Genomic DNA, 16,289 nt, shown 5'->3' on the forward strand with positions numbered 1-16,289 from the left:
GGTTTATATTGTTATTTTATAATTAAAAAATATTTATAAATAGTCTATAACATTTCTAGTTAACGTTTTTGTTGTTAAAACCTAAATTAGTAGTAAGTCCACAGTTATTTTTGAATATTTTTAAATGTATCACCTATGATACACTGTGCAGTAATGACATATTTGTATTTATATAAATATATATATATTTATATTTTATAATTGTAGTATTTAATTTTAAAATATTATTTTATATAGAAATGAAAGTATTAAAAAAAGGCTTAATTGATGAGGAATCAGTTGAGCTGTTAAATTGGAATATTATTGATGATGACCAAGATGGGTCTGATATAGATGAGTTAGATGATCTAAGTAAATGTTTTATTTTATATTATATTGATCTAATTGAACTTTAATTTTAATCTTATGTTAATTTAATTTATTTAGATAATATTGTTAAATTGTTTGATAGTGATGACATTCCTTTAATAATCAATAATAAAAATGAAGTTCCAAATGATTTTGATATTCTCAATTTACCAGTAGATTTTGGTGCAAACCAGCTAGATTCAACAGATACTACTATTAATTTAACTAATGAAAATCAACCAAATAATGTATCGATACAAAGTAGATCTAAAGATAAACAAAAACTTTTAAAACATAAATTATCAAAATTAAATTGGAAAGAAGCTATTGTCTTGAACCACAATTTTTATTATTTGAACCTACATTACTTTCTAATGAAATTTCATAGTTAAAATTACCAATTGATTATTTTTCTTATTTTTTTAATGATGATCTTTATGTCCACATAAAATGTCAATCAATATTATACTCAAAAAAACAGATTAAATAATTTACTTAACATCACTAATACGGAGTTAAAACAATATGTAGGGATTTGCTTATTCACATCTATTGTACAAATACCTATTGTTCGAAGATACTGGAATACTGACATAGGATTTACACCCATCAAAAATGTTATGTCAATAAAACGTTTTGAGCAGATCAGAAGATTTATTCATTTTAATGATACTACTTCTGCATATCCTAAAGACCATAAATCACATGATAGGCTCTACAAAATAAGGCCAGTCATTGAACATCTAAATAAGCAATTTTCAAAAGTTCCTCTTGAGAGAGATCTATCCAAAGATGAACAACTATGTGCTACAAAAGCACACAGTTTTCTTAAACAGTATCTACCATTAAAACCACATAGATGGGGTTACAAATTTTTTGTACTCTGTGGTTCTTCTGGATATTCTTATAAAATTGAGCTATACACTGGGCAAGAAAATTTTGAACAATATAGACTTCAGTCAGAGCCAGATCTAATGGCTAATGCTAATGTTGTAATAAGATTGAGCCGCGCCATACCAAAGCATAGGAATCACAGAGTATATTTTGATAACTATTACACAACAATACCATTAATAACATATTTAGTCAGTCAAGGAATCCATTCCTTAGGAACTGTACGGCGAAACAGAATACCAAACTGTACATTTTTAGCAGAAAAAGTTATTAACAAGAAATCACGGGGAACATCATATGCTTATATAGTTGTTTATGATAATATTCCAGTGACCTCAGTATTTTGGAAAGATAATAAGCTTGTCACATTGCTCTCTTCGTACTGTGGTATTTTACCTGATAAAACCATATGTCGTTTTGACAAAAAAGAAAGAAAAAATATTGAAGTGAGTTTTTCATCAATTATAAAAGAATATAATAAGCATATGGGAGGGGTTGACCTCCTTGACTCACTTATTGGGAGGTATAAAACTATAATACATTCTAAAAAATAGTACATGAGATTATGGTATCATTTGACTGATGTTGCTGTGGTCAACGCATGGCTTCTTTACAGAAGGGTAGAGAAATCTAAAGGTAATAAACCTACAATTACACTGTTTGATTTCCGTTCAGAAGTAGTTTCTTCACTTACTAAACCCTATATACCAACATCTAAAAGAAGAAAACCACCATTAATGGTGGAAACACAAATTGCAATAAAAAAAACAGACCTCATACATCAAAATTTCCATCAATTGATATTAGAACAGATTCTTTTAACCATTGGCCAGATTTCAAAGAAACAAGACAAAGATGTAAAATGCCTGGTTGTGGAAAATTAACTTCATGTACCTGTACTAAGTGCAATAATTATTTTTGTTGTGGTGTAAATAGAAATTGTTTTACTCTTTTCCATAATAACTAACATTTATTTTACCAATTTTTTATGATCTAATGTATTTTTTTTATACCAAAGGAAGTTTTTTAATATGAAAAGTTTATTGTTTTTTAATTATGTTACTTATATGAAAGGTATATTGTTCTTTTTTAAGTTTTTTTAAGGATGTTACTTATATAAAAAGTTTATTGTTTTATTTTATTTTGTATTTGATTAAATACATTTAATTTTTTTTAAATTTATTTCTTTAAATATTATATTAAAATATTGGTGTAAATAGTATTTTTGAAGTCTGCGCTGCACAGTGTATCATGTGTGATACATTTAAAAAAGATTGATTCCTGTATTAAATTTTTATAATTAGAAGTCAAAAATATTTTTTTGTTGTTATTTGACCCATATTACATCAGAAAAATATTTTTTCAAGTCAAAATTTGGATGTAAATATTTATATGTGCATTGTAGAGATAACATAATTAATTAGGTATTAATTAAATTGATTAATACATGGAAGTAAGACTCCTCGTAATACAAGCATAAAACAGATAAGTCATAGGTAAGTACCTATGATTTATTTGGTGACGAGGTGACCCATCGACAAAGGTATTATATACATAATTATAAGATACTTTTATCACTGTATAATGTTTTTTAACTGTTTTGATAATGAAATAAATAAATAAATAAAAACACACAAAAGTTCTATTTAGATTCTATTTAGATACGTATTAATTAAAATACACCAAATGGTTTCGTAGGTAGTCGAAATTATAGCCGATAGAAATGTTGGTAAAGCGTCGGCACACACCTCTGACCTTTTTAAAATGTATAATTAGATATTCAACGTCGACGAATCGTGCGAATAACATTAACATGTATTTATACCGAACCATGGCGATGATATTAATAATTAGAATTTAGAATCGTGTGGGAATCAAATAGCGTTAACGCGGTACAGTGATCGACGGCGAACTCGATGCCGTTTGAATAGACTATTCTAAGAGTGTTGTACTGCTCGTGGATAGGTATCGCTCGAGTATTGAAATAATAATAACTGTAATACATTACATCCAGTAACGGGTTAAGAGGGGTGGCAAAGGGGGCAATTTCTTAACGGCGAAAACGAAACCTTTGAATTTTTCTAATATATTATAATTTTTAGGAAGAAATATTCATTATTGAAAAACATGTACCTATAACAAATAATAATAATAGAAATATAATATTAAATCACCAACCGCAGAATTATCAGCGAGTGAGCGTTCAGCGTATTACTAGTATAAACATATTATTATTGTAGCATTCGGAATTTTCCATTATCCTATTATTTTCGAGTACCTATATATTGTTTGCAATACAGCAATACTTACAGCAGTTAACACACTGGCACATAATCGTGTTTGTTATGTATCCGTGTGGATGTATTATAATTTATAACCATTAGATTATTAAATTTGATATTTAAATGTTATAATAATTGCAGTATTAAACTTTTAATGATTTATTTGTACACCAACGAGCAATTTTTTATTATTCTATCGTATACTCGTCTTTTGAGTGTTATACACCGTATTAGTAGTCTCGTCAACTGTCAAGTCGTATTTAATTAATTAAAAAACAAAAGGGCTTACTACTTCCTATTATTTTATGTATAATGCGATTTTTTTTCAATTAATGTAAGTAGAAAATGCATAAAGTGCTGGTTAATGGTGCTGAATGTTTAAACTAAATACTAATAGTTATATCATATTAAAACTAACGATGTTACGATGTGTTTATAAACATCGATCAATTAAAGTTTTAACGTTGTTATTTATATTATTATTTTTTAATGCTGGGTACGACGGTCTTGTAAAAAGTGGCATTTTAAAATCAGCCCCCAGACATCATATTCGTTAACCCGGCACTAATTACACCGAGTGTTTTTTTTTCTACTTAGAAAAGGACGCGGTGCTTCAGCTGATGCTGTTGCTTCTCCAAGGAACATCAACACGTGTTGTCCGAAACACGTTTATACCGTTGTCACGATTACGCTCTCTTCCACAAATATGTATAATAAACTAGATTGCTAACTGATGATAAGATGTGAAGCCATTATCCGCCATTTTAATCGAGGCCGATGTAGATTTTGCCTTATCAATTTTTATCATTAATTGTCAGTTGTGCATTTATTTAGAAATTATAATAGTTTATACTATATTTCCAATCATGCCATATAAGTGCTGTGTTGATGGATGCCGTAGCAAGGACGGGGTTGTTGGTTCAACTACGAAATTATTTAGGTATTTAAATACTCAACACATAAATCATGTCACCTCACGAAGATTCTCTTTTTTCAATTAAATGGAAATATAAGCACCAGAACAAAATTTAGAAAATTAACTTGATATTTCATTATTAGCAGAACAGTACAATAAATTAGATTTTAATAGCATCACTGAAAATATATTATACTACATATGTGGATATATTGTTAAAAAACTAATCCCAACTTTAAAATGTGATGGTTGTATTGAAGCCATTACAGAACCATTAATTGAAAATGATCACATTTATCAAAATAATACCACACTAAAAAATTTTACAATTATGAAAAACAGAGGTGGTTTGAAGTATGCTTCTGATGGGGTGTACAAAATTGTTAAATTGACAGAAACATTATTTAAAACCATTATGATGGATAAAAAACAAATGTTTATTAAAAATATGGATTTAAAAATTATGATAAGTGTACAAAACTCATTAGCGACAAACGCTATACTATTTCCAGAATGTGATACTTGCTGGAATTCAACAGATTTATTGGCAAGACCTCACAAAATTGACATTATAAACAAAGTAACCAGAACCTACCTTAATGTGAGATTATATTCTTATAGTAATATAATAACATCCTCGATTATGAAAACTGCTAGTAAACGACAGAAACTCAGTAAAACCATTTTATTTTATAACATGTAAAAATTGTTAACCTATCAGAATAAACTATGTTAATAATTGTTATTTATATTTAGATGGAAAATTTATATAAATGAGAAAAATAAAGTGCAATAAAAATGTTTTTTGTTTGGATACTTGTTCTATAATTAATTAATTTTTTTTATCAGTTTCTTTATCAAACAAATCTAAGGCTATGATAAAGCACATAGGCCTCGAATTAAATGGCTGTCGTCTGCTTCAACTAATCACATGAGTAAGATGCAACAGTTAGCAATCTCGTTTATTATACATATCCGTGCTCTCTTCTTATTTACATCGGCGTAAGGTAAAACCAACAGACCAACAGGTGAACGTACCAAGACACACTACAATCCCTACTACTACTACTACTCCTACTACTGCTAGTACCACTACTATAACTACTACTTTTTTTTTATCTTGGTACGTCGAACCGGGGGAGTACTGCCTCTGCTAACCATGTAAATCGATTATATTATCAACACGGTTACGGACGAGTTTATACAACACTAATAAATATTGAAGTTAATCGCTTAAACTTCGAACCAAAACAATAGAAATATTAAATAGTTTACACATATAATATATATATATGTATATATATATATATTTTATATATATTACTTCGCGATGGTAGAAAATAAATCTGAAGGTAGGTGGAACCATGAAACTTAATTTTATTTTTGTAAAAAATTGCGATAGATACTTTTTATTTTTGTTCTCGGTACGGTTTTAATCACACACTAGTGATAATTTATTCTGTTACAGATGACGTGGTTACAACAACGACTTTTCTCACTGCACAATCCGTACGATTGGATAAAGCCATTGAAATGATCGGTAAGTTCATTCGTATAAAATTTAATAACATAATCAAAAAAGGCATCGTTACTAGAGATTAGTGATGGGCGTTATTGATAAAAACTATCGAATTATTCGATAGTCTCGCCAAGTTATTTATTCAAATAACCGATAACGATTATTCGAATAATTATTTATTATTCAATCGAATAATTATTTAATTTTTAATTCGGTATAATTTTATTATTTAATATTATTATTAAATGTTTAGAAAGTACAGTAATTTTATCAGTATTTTATTAAACCTTGGAATAAAAAGCCGCGTTATTACAGCGCGTGACTACACAACAGTTGCACTGTTGAGATTCATTAGATAAAATTACTGGCGCACACAGGATTTTTTTTTCGGGGGGGATCAAAGTAAAAATATAACACGTTTTATAATTAACAAAGTTATGCAAATCCTTAATATATTTTGACTTAAATAATAGCACTAATAATAGAATAGACTATTCTATAATCAATGATACTAGGTATTCAATACTAGTTCTTCATATTTCAAACTTGTAAAATTTGTAAATTTTAACCTAGACATCGGAGAAAATTTCGGGGGGGAGGGGGTAACAACACCTTAACACCCCCTCCCCTTCTGCGTGCGCCACTGGATACAATGGTGGGTATGAATAGTAAATACCTGGTATAATTATATATTTATAATAATATACTATAATTCAGATACTCTTATTTTTTACACAAAAATATGTAGCTGTTACATTTTAAAAGTATTATTATTTAAAAATCTAAGCTAATTTTAGTAAAATATTTTAAATTTATATATATTTTTTGTATTATTATTTGCGTGATTATTTTTGGAGAAAACGTATGATTTATATTTTTAGCCCAATATATTAATATAAACAAGAGAAAACTGGTGAATAATTTAGAAAAATACACTTTGCGTATGGATTAAGTATGATCGCCGGCAAGCTTATGCGAATAATTATCGACAGTACAGAGAACAGTCTACAGATTATTCGAATTATTCAATGGTATCGATTATTCGATAGTTTTGATTATTCAATAATATTATTCAATAGTATAGATAAGTCGAATAATTATAATAATTATAATATAATAATATTATAATAATAATAATTATAATAATTATAATATAATAATATTATAATAATAATAATTATAATAATTATTCGATAGTTTTAATTATTCAATTGTGCATAATATTATTCGAATAATTATTCGATAGTATATATGAAAAATCGAATAATAACTATAGTACAAATTATTCATTACCGCCCATTACTACTATAGTCTGTTCGATTAACGCTATGTCCTACGTGAACGCGGCAAACGCGATAAACGCTTTGCGGTGCGAGCGACGCAGCGAAAAAAATTTTCAAACATATAAAAATAGATTAGATTGTCCATCGTACGCGATATAAACATAGGCGACGCGAACGAATGAATTTGTTAGCGTTCGCCGCAGGGTTTGAAAATCAAATCATTTTGTTTTTGGTCGCGCGTTGAAGCGAGTAGACGTATTTTGAAGCTGATGTTTTAACTTTGTTGTATGATCAATATGGAGCTTCTTATATCTGAGGTACAAAAAAAAAATGTTCTCTGGAATAAATTTAATAAAAAGTATAGGGACAGATTGGTGTCTGAGAAAGAATGGGAAGCTGTTGCTAGAACAGTACTTATGAATAGCAATTAGTCTGTTAAATAATTATTATATTATATTAATATTATATTAATAGTTCAAAATAGTTTGAATAGTATAAAAACATTTAAACCTACAGATATGAGATAATTTTCGTAATTAATTTGGCATGCAGATCATTTGACACAACATTTGTTATAATAAGTATCAATTTTATTTTATTATTTAAAAAAATTATAATTATTGGAATAGTATAGTGACAAAATATGTGTTTCCAAGTATGTTATGATTATAAAATACAGGGTGTCCCGTGAGGATTTACCCATTGTGATATTAATGTTTGTAGACAATTATTTTTAAATTTTATTATCTATAAAATACTTCACAAATCTATTTCTTATATTAATTGCGGTACTTGACGCTCGATTGTTTACTCTGCTTTTGTAATTCAGCGATATCATTTGATTATGGCCCTTCGATATGTCTGTTTCGTAATCGTTTAGGGCGTAATGTTGTGTTGATGATTTTTTTCCAAATCTATTATTGTATTGTGTAAAATACAAATAGCCTTTACAATATGATCCGCGTTTTCTACTTTTGTTTCTATTGATTTTAATAGAATTCGAAAATTTGATGAAGCTATGCCGAATGCACACTCGATTGTCATTCGTGCTCGCGCATGTCTATAGTTGTAATACTGTTTTTCGTTTTCTTGACACTGTTTTCTTGGAAAAGGCCTCATTAAGTAATTTCTCAATGGAAAAACTTCATCTCCTATAAACACAAAAGGAGCCAAGACGTTCGAATTTGGTAATTTTATTTCATTCGGTAGTTTAAGCGAACCGTTTTCGATACGTTGGTAAAATTTAGAATTTACCATTACACCACCATCGCTATCTTTCCCGTATCCACCCACGTCTATCATCAAAAATCTATAACTCGCATCAGCTACTGCCATTAGAACAATCGAGTGATATTGTTTATAATTAAAATACTTACTCCCGGAATTTTCAGGGCATCACAATCTGATGTGTTTGCCATCGATACTTCCCACACAGTTTGGAAAATTCCATTTTTCATGAAATTCTATTGCTGTGCTTTTAAAAGTATCGACGCTTGGAATAGACATGTGTTTGAATTTTAATGTATTCCATATTACTTTACACACTTCAACAACAATGCTTGAGACTGCGGACTTAGATATTCTAAATGAAATTGCGATTTGCCTGAATGCTAGTCCTGTTGCTAAATACCTAAAAAAAAAAATACATTTTCACAAATTTAGTTTCAAATAAAAATTGATTCACAGGAGAAGACGTAAAACGGAAATGGAAAAATATAAGAGAAACGTATTTAAAAGAAAAGAAAAAAGTAAAAAAGAGCCGTTCGGGAGACTCTCAAGATGATGCAGAGGTGTATACTGGTAAATGGGTCTATTATCATTTATTGCATTTTTTTAAAAGACACAACCACTCCTAGAACCACTGAGGGAAATGTATCTGATGAAAACGAAACGCAATTACAAATGTCTGACCTTTCAGATTCGGAAGAAGTTAATTCATTTTCGAGTAGTTTTATTGATATTGAAGATATTCAAAGTCCTGAAAATCCAATTTCTGTCACACAATCAGAATTTTTTACCATTCCAAGTACTTTAAATTTATCGCATGTTAATATTTCAACAAGTATTTCCAATGATTCAGATACCTCTTCTAAGACTTCTTCAATCAAAAGAAAAAAAAAGCGAGAAAATAAAAGTTTTGAAAGTGAATTATTAAAATTGGAAACACAAAAAATTAACGCGTTACTTGAATCTAATAAACCACAAGTGCAGGATGATGAAGACATGATGTTCTTGAAATCACTTCATCCATATTTAAAAAACATGGATAATTTACAAAAATTACGAGTAAGAAACGAAATTCAAACTGTACTAATTAACCTATTGTCAATAAAGAATCAGCAACATCAAAATTCAAACGTCCCACCTGCACCAATACATGAACTCTACATTCCTCAACATATTCAAGAACAGATTACCACAAATTCGTCAGATAATCCAACTTTCATTGGTTACCAACAGTACTGAGACTGAGTAACAACAATATCGAAATTAAAAAAAAGAAAAAATTTAAAACCAAAGGAAAATTTACTTTTAAGGACTTCTATTTTGTTTTCAAAATACAATGGTTTTTATTTATTTTTCATTACTTCATTTTTTTAATAAATTTTTAATTATTATATTAATATATGCTTTTTTATTTTACTTACCTTATTGTTACAAGTAATCTCTGCTCTACGGAAATAGGTTCTTGGAAATTTGTGGTCTTGAGATCAAATTCCGGTGATATTAATTTTAAAATATAATCAAATGTATCGGTAGTCATTCTAGTATAAGATCGAAATGAAGTTTCATTTTTTCGCAACTGTGGGTATAGGTGAAAGAATTCACCAAAAACAAGTCTATCTTTATAAATAATTGAATTTACAACTGATCTTCTTTTTTTTAAATATTTTTTATACAGTAAATATTTTAGTGTAGTACTTTCGAATAAAAATAATTGTTTTTGTAAATTCGATGACATTTTTAGTTGACTTAGTCTTTAACAAAAAGTTAAGAATGAAAAATATAAAAGAGCTGAACATAAACACATATACCGCACATTACACTTCAAAACACACTGCACGTCTGAACGTCAAAAAAACAAAAAATATCGGAATATTGTTAGCCGCAAATTCGCGTTCGCCGCAAATAGGTAGGACACGATTGCGAGCGGCGAATGCGACCAATGCGAATTCGTTCGCATCATTCGCAAATTCGCGTTCACGTAGGACATAGCGTAAGAGTGCCCAAACTCTTGCATGTCTTCTGAGATGCCGATAACGGTCGGACACCCATCGATATCTAGACGCTCTAGCATTCGTTGCCATTGTTCGGCCGCCGTCGTTGTTTATCAAAGTCGGTGACTGCCGCCTTGTATACAGATTATTATTATTAAAAAAAAAAAAAAACTTGTTATAAAAATAGAATTGTAGCTTAGCGTTACGAGAAGAGTGAGGTAATACAGTTTAAATGGTTGTTACCCCCCCCCCCCCAAATTTTCTCCGATGTCTAGGTTAAAATTTATAAATTTTACAAGTTTGAAATATGAAGAGCTAGTATTGAATACATTCATTGAATATAAAATAGTCTATTCTATTATCAATGCTATTATTTAAGTCAAAACATATTAAGGATTTTGTTAATTGTAATATGTGTTATATTTTTACCTTGAACCCTCCCTTCCCCGAAAAAAATCCTGTGTGCGCTACTGAGGACTTAAAATGCATAGAATTTATTGTACTATTTACGTTTGAGAGAATATCAAGACCAGTGGCACAGGAACTATTTTTCATTATTTTTCAAATTATAGTTTTGTCCCCCCTTATATCAGAGAGGTCAGTTTCTCCTACCCCCTTATCTGATGACACTGCAAAGACATAAGGCAAATTGAAAAATAACGAATATTCTAATTCACTGTAAATATTAATAGAGCTAATAACGTCAGAGTTTAAATTGTGTATCATATTTATAGATTTTATATTATATTTAGAGATAAAAAACACAGGATGATAATGAAACTTTCGTTAATTTCAGTCATGATAACTGCTCCGAAAAACTAGCTCACGTTGCTGTTGCGATCCTCTCGTCTAAAATCGAGTATATTTTGAGGTTATACAACAAATATCTAAAAATATAAATTTTAATAGTAATTGATAGTGAATAACTTAAACATATATAGTAGAACAGAGGTATTTATTTTCGCTGACGCATCTACAAAACAAATAAAAAATTAATCGTGCCTACCATGAATTAATAAAACAAATTTTTTATATTATTTTAATAAAAGCAAATTACTGCCAATCTAAAAATAAATATAGGATAGTGTAATATATAACATATCATATATATTTAATAAATATATATTTGCCTTGCGCCTTCCTCAATAATTGCTTTCGCATCCATAGGGAGACGCGCCTCACAGTTTGGGATCAACTGTAGTGGAATATTATTATGATTATTATTATTATTATTATTATTATTATATCATCTATGGATTTACGACAAAAAGTCATAGGTACCACCGAAATTTAACTACTGTAATTTCGTATCTAACAATGTTAAATACAATAGTTTTCACAAAGTATCTAGGTTTAAAAATAGATTTCGAAATTAGACCTTTAAATCACCGGCTGCAAATTAACGACAATTATGCGTTGCAAATACGTTTGTAACAAACTCGTATATTATACTAATATTATTCTATTTTCGTAATAACTAATAATCACTTTTTTAAAATTCGTCAAGTGTACCCGTCAAATGTTCGATCTGGTATTTTGTATCATAGTCTTCTTTGTGTTCTCTTTCTGCTTCATGGTATTTTTCAATTATTTATTCAAAATTCTCGTAAATTTCGATGATAAGGCTTTCTGAATTAAGTTTTCGTCATTTGAACAGTTTGTACATGCTTGTTAACAAGCCATGTCTAGTTTATACCAATCTTGCTTCTCTATCTCTTACTCAAGTAGTCGCACGTCACCATTCATTGGCGTAGTAACTATCAAATTCAAATGTGGATTGGAAATAAAGAAAATCCCCTAGGTTGGGGTTGAAAGAATTCTAAAAACGGTATTTTTCCAATCTCCACGAATAATGATCCGACTCCAAAACCTGTCTGAAATACTGTTCGTGTAAACTGCTTTATATCAATTGCACCGAAAATCGCAGGTAAAGAAAGAAAAATTATGGGATGGAAAAATGTATACATCTATTGCACCGGTATAAAAAGGGTATAATTTATAGGTATATATCAATTGCGCCGATCGATATTCGAGTTAATACATTTTGCGATTACCTCATTGATACATATATTGATGAAAATACAACTTTTCCCCCGTATCTTTGGTCATCGTGTAACATATCATACGAAATAACAACAAATGCTTGTGAGGTATTTCACTCAGCGTTTGGGAAATATTTTTATTCACCCTTTCAAATATTTTTGTTTTTTATAAAGTTTTAAAAATAATGTAACGTAACAATCATAATACGTGTTATCTTAGTTATTACAAATATACCAAACTCTAAATTTATGACCAAAAAATAAATAGTAAAATAGACGTAATTAATTTTAATATTAGACCTAAGAACTATTCAAAATTTGTAGGATATATACTATGTATACTACTTTGTAGGATTATATATATATATATACTATTAATGTAAATACCAAGTATGTAGAATGATAAGTTAGATTTTAGTTTTAATTTTTGTTTTTGGCCATTATAATTTTTACTTGTAGTGTATAGTTGTTATACCAGCGCAATACATGTATACTATACAGGTAGAGTCCCAAATTCGGTGCAATTGATGAATACCGGTGTAAATGTGTGAAAGGATGCAGTGGATCGTGTAGTTACCGGAAACAAGGCATAACTTTTTTATATTGACTTTATTTAGTGTATTCAATGTGTAACTCGATTCGTCATAAATATTTATTTAAAAATAATGTTTTGTTTACTAATTGAGTTCTGAACAAAAGTATAACCATGTGCATTTTTAACAGTTCTGATTTCAAACGTGTTTAATCTCGGATAAACTGTATGATAATACGTCAAAATCAATTGAAAATCAATACATCGAATACATATAAATTAATATATATTTTTTGGTTAACAGGTTTCGGAAAATTTCATTATTATATGTTATTTATTTGTGGAACAGTTTACATAGCCGTCAGTATAAGTTTGACTTCGGTATCATTCATTGTACCGTCAGCACAATGCGATTTTCAAATGACTTCTTTTCGGAAAGGATTCCTCAACGGAGCTTCGATGATCGGTACGTATGTAATTAATTATATATATATATATATTATAAAATAATTATTTGTCCGTGGTCTTTATTGCGTAGGAATGTGCATTGGAAGTTTCATTTGGGGCTACATATCGGACTCCTACGGTAGAAGAAAGGCATTGATATTCTGCATGCTGATGGATGGTTTATTCAATCTCGTATCTAGTGTATCCCAGATTTATTCAGTTTTTATATTTTGCAGAATGATGAGTGGATTCGGGTAGATAATATATACATATATACAGTGGTTTTATGCGCTAACCATGTGTTTGCGATTGTAGTGTTGGGTTAAAGGGTTTTCTATCGTCTCCACCATACAATTATTTCTGGTCTTATAATGTGCATGCGTTTATCTCGTGTCAGAGTTATATGGCAGTACTGGTTAATACATCAAACATCACTACTGTTTTAGAGTGTCTGGTTGTACAATAACTTATGCGTACCTTGGAGAATTTTTAAACGCCAAATATCGCGAAAAGTTTTTATGTTGGATGGAGATTTTCTGGACGATTGGCGTAATACTACTTCCGTGTAAGTCGCTTATAGTTTACTTTTAATTAGTCTCACATTTCCAGTGATTTATAACCATAAAACTTAATTGAATAAAATTGTACTTGGCATTCATTTTATCATTCAGTCGTCGATTTACTCGAAATTCTTATCGATTATCTTCTTTCAATTATTTGTTAATTTATTGTGTAACATATATTTTACCTAAATTTTACATACATTCGGGTATCTAAAGCTTCAGATTTTTTTTTTTAAATTGTACATTTTAACGTTTTTGTATTGTAAATGTATACTATAAGTTAAGCAATACAAATGCTGAACAGTATACAATTGAAATAAACCATAAATTATGTTTTTTAAAAGCGAAAGTAAATGTTTATGAAAATGGTAAAATACAAAGTTAAACAATAATCTAACACTTGCAAGAGTATTAAATCGCACTGAAACATTTTAAATAAAATGTATTAAAAAATCTAAGTTAGATCTTAAAGGTGATTTTAATAATTTTTATTTCATGAATACTATGATTACTCCTAACGGTTCAATAACAGTTTAGTATATCTTTCAGGTATAGCGTGGATAATTATACCGCAAACATTTCGAATCGAAAGTGGATTCTTTTTGTTCAGGTCGTGGAATTTATTTGTAATTATTTGTTCTCTTCCGAGTATAATAACGACGTGCTTATTGATGTTATTACCAGAAAGTCCAAAATACCTACTCGTTAAGGGCAAACACGAAGAAACCCTTGATTGCTTGAGATTCGTCCATAGGTGGAATAATAAAAAGACCGACCAGAGTTTCCCTGTAGTTATTCCGTTTTATTGCTAAGTTAAAAAAGAAATAACTAAAAAATTGTCACCAAATATAAAAATAAATTGTTATCGTTTCAGGTGATTTCGTTGACGTTGCCGGATCGCATTAGCGAAACGAGCAAAGGTTTCTTTAGCGGGATGGGCAAGAGCCTTTTCGAATTGATCACGTCGAAGTACAAAACCGTGCTCGCGATTACATGTATCATGCAGTTCTGCGTGACCGCCAGGTAATATCTGCTGTTGCGCGCCCGAAAACAGTGTCTTGCAGTACACGTGAGTCAAGTGGTAAACGGAAAAAAAGTCTCCCGTTGCAGTGTAAATAAAATGTTATTTCCTTTATAGTTGCTATTTTATTTATGAAATAAATTGGGTTGACAAATATTATTTGTAGATAGTAAATGACAATTTATTGACATGAGCTACAATTTGATGGTTATACGCACGTTGGTAATATACAGGTACATATCATACGTAAAAATAGGTTCTCCCATCTCGTGGGCGTTAAACATCCTGGTAAATGTGTCAAGAATGGCATCTACCGGAGTAGGAGAAATTAATCGGAAAAAACCAGAGATGGTCAAAAAGTTGAAATTCGATTGAACATTTGTTATGTCGACGTCTTAATGGAGATAGATCCGCAGACGTTCCTTATTTTTTAAAACTTATTGGTCGAAATACAAGAAAGAGATATTTTTTGTATCCGAATAAATGATGACTTTTGGTCCGGGGACTTTATTTTCTGATATCGCACTAAGTCGGTTCACCGGATGAGATTATTGCTTGCGCTGAACGTGTCCACCGGTGTCTTGTGTTGCATGTGCGGCAGTTACTACATGATGATGCTGTGGTTTCCAGAGTTGATGAACAGGTTGCGATGGTACGAGACAACGTACCCGAGTGCCCAGAACAAGACGACCATGTGCGAAGTGTTGTCCATGTACAAAGTCGAACCGAACGCGTTGGCCGACGTCAGGTGCAACGACGACATCGACGGGTCCGTGTACTTGAACATCCTGATCGTGGGCGTCGCTTGCCTGCCTCTTTGTTTCATCGTGCCGCTGTACGTCAACAAACTCGGGCTCAGGTTTTTCTTGGCAACGTGTCTGTTTGGGTCCGGCTTGACTGCTGTTTGCTTGTACTACATCTCGTCGTCGATGGAAATCCTCGCGTTCGCTTCCGTGTTTGAAGCTCTTAGCAGCACAGGTTTCGGACTGATATTTTGCGTCGCCGTGGAACTATTTCCCGTAGAATACACGGGCTTGGCTGTAGCGATAGGCTCCACGTTCGGTAAAATCGGTTCAATTGTGGGCAACGTCGTCGTCGGAATTTTCATCGACGCGTATTGTATTGTTCCGATCGTGGTATCGTGTTCATTTTTGCTATTTTCAGGATTTCTGATTTTTACATTACCGAAAACTATAAGAAATGACAGCAAAGGAAATGAAAATT

General features: G+C 30.4%; 3 protein-coding genes and 1 pseudogene across 7 annotated transcripts in view; 2 read left to right on the forward strand and 2 right to left on the reverse strand.

Annotated features, from left to right (window-relative positions):
* LOC112693067 (proton-associated sugar transporter A) overlaps positions 1 to 16,289 on the reverse strand; it is a 57,737-nt gene that overhangs the window by 19,177 nt on the left and 22,271 nt on the right. The window lies entirely within an intron of this gene.
* The window catches only part of LOC112693068 (synaptic vesicle glycoprotein 2C-like), a 12,877-nt gene continuing 934 nt past the window's right edge, over positions 4,347 to 16,289 (forward strand). Inside the window, exons 1-9 of one of the 5 annotated variants that reach the window (XM_025567965.1) lie at positions 4,347 to 4,464; positions 5,909 to 5,980; positions 13,339 to 13,500; positions 13,573 to 13,735; positions 13,928 to 14,046; positions 14,594 to 14,832; positions 14,919 to 15,067; positions 15,667 to 15,900; positions 15,936 to 16,112. In XM_025567965.1, the coding sequence (XP_025423750.1) occupies positions 4,413 to 4,464; positions 5,909 to 5,980; positions 13,339 to 13,500; positions 13,573 to 13,735; positions 13,928 to 14,046; positions 14,594 to 14,832; positions 14,919 to 15,067; positions 15,667 to 15,900; positions 15,936 to 16,026 (1,281 nt within the window). In that variant the 5' untranslated portion in view covers positions 4,347 to 4,412 and the 3' untranslated portion in view covers positions 16,027 to 16,112. Of the gene's footprint in view, positions 4,465 to 5,570; positions 5,793 to 5,908; positions 5,981 to 13,338; positions 13,501 to 13,572; positions 13,736 to 13,927; positions 14,047 to 14,593; positions 14,833 to 14,918; positions 15,068 to 15,666; positions 16,113 to 16,289 lie in introns of those variants that run through there. The other 4 variants (XR_003149450.1, XM_025567962.1, XM_025567964.1 and 1 more) reach the window with 4 other exon arrangements.
* On the forward strand, positions 7,539 to 9,773 carry LOC112693071 (annotated as a pseudogene).
* Positions 8,502 to 10,232, reverse strand: LOC112693072. Its single transcript, XM_025567971.1, has 3 exons — positions 9,891 to 10,232; positions 8,619 to 8,872; positions 8,502 to 8,551 (listed from the first exon to the last, which is right to left on the reverse strand). Exons 1-2 carry the CDS (start codon positions 10,202 to 10,204, stop codon positions 8,638 to 8,640), a joined length of 549 nt encoding a protein of 182 aa, XP_025423756.1. The 5' UTR covers positions 10,205 to 10,232; the 3' UTR covers positions 8,502 to 8,551; positions 8,619 to 8,637.

This window comes from Sipha flava, unplaced genomic scaffold, assembly GCF_003268045.1.
Source record: "Sipha flava isolate LNK unplaced genomic scaffold, YSA_version1 80_pilon_pilon, whole genome shotgun sequence".
NCBI lineage: Eukaryota > Metazoa > Arthropoda > Insecta > Hemiptera > Aphididae > Sipha > Sipha flava.

What these genes read in the sequence shown, in the direction of transcription:
- LOC112693072 (XM_025567971.1), bottom strand. Translation starts at nt 10,204, where the DNA reads ATGTCATCGAATTTACAAAAACAATTATTTTTATTCGAAAGTACTACA. An exon ending in AGATTACTTGTAACAATAAG is followed by an intron (nt 8,873 to 9,890) that starts GTAAGTAAAATA and finishes TTTTTTTTTTAG; the next exon opens with GTATTTAGCAACAGGACTAG.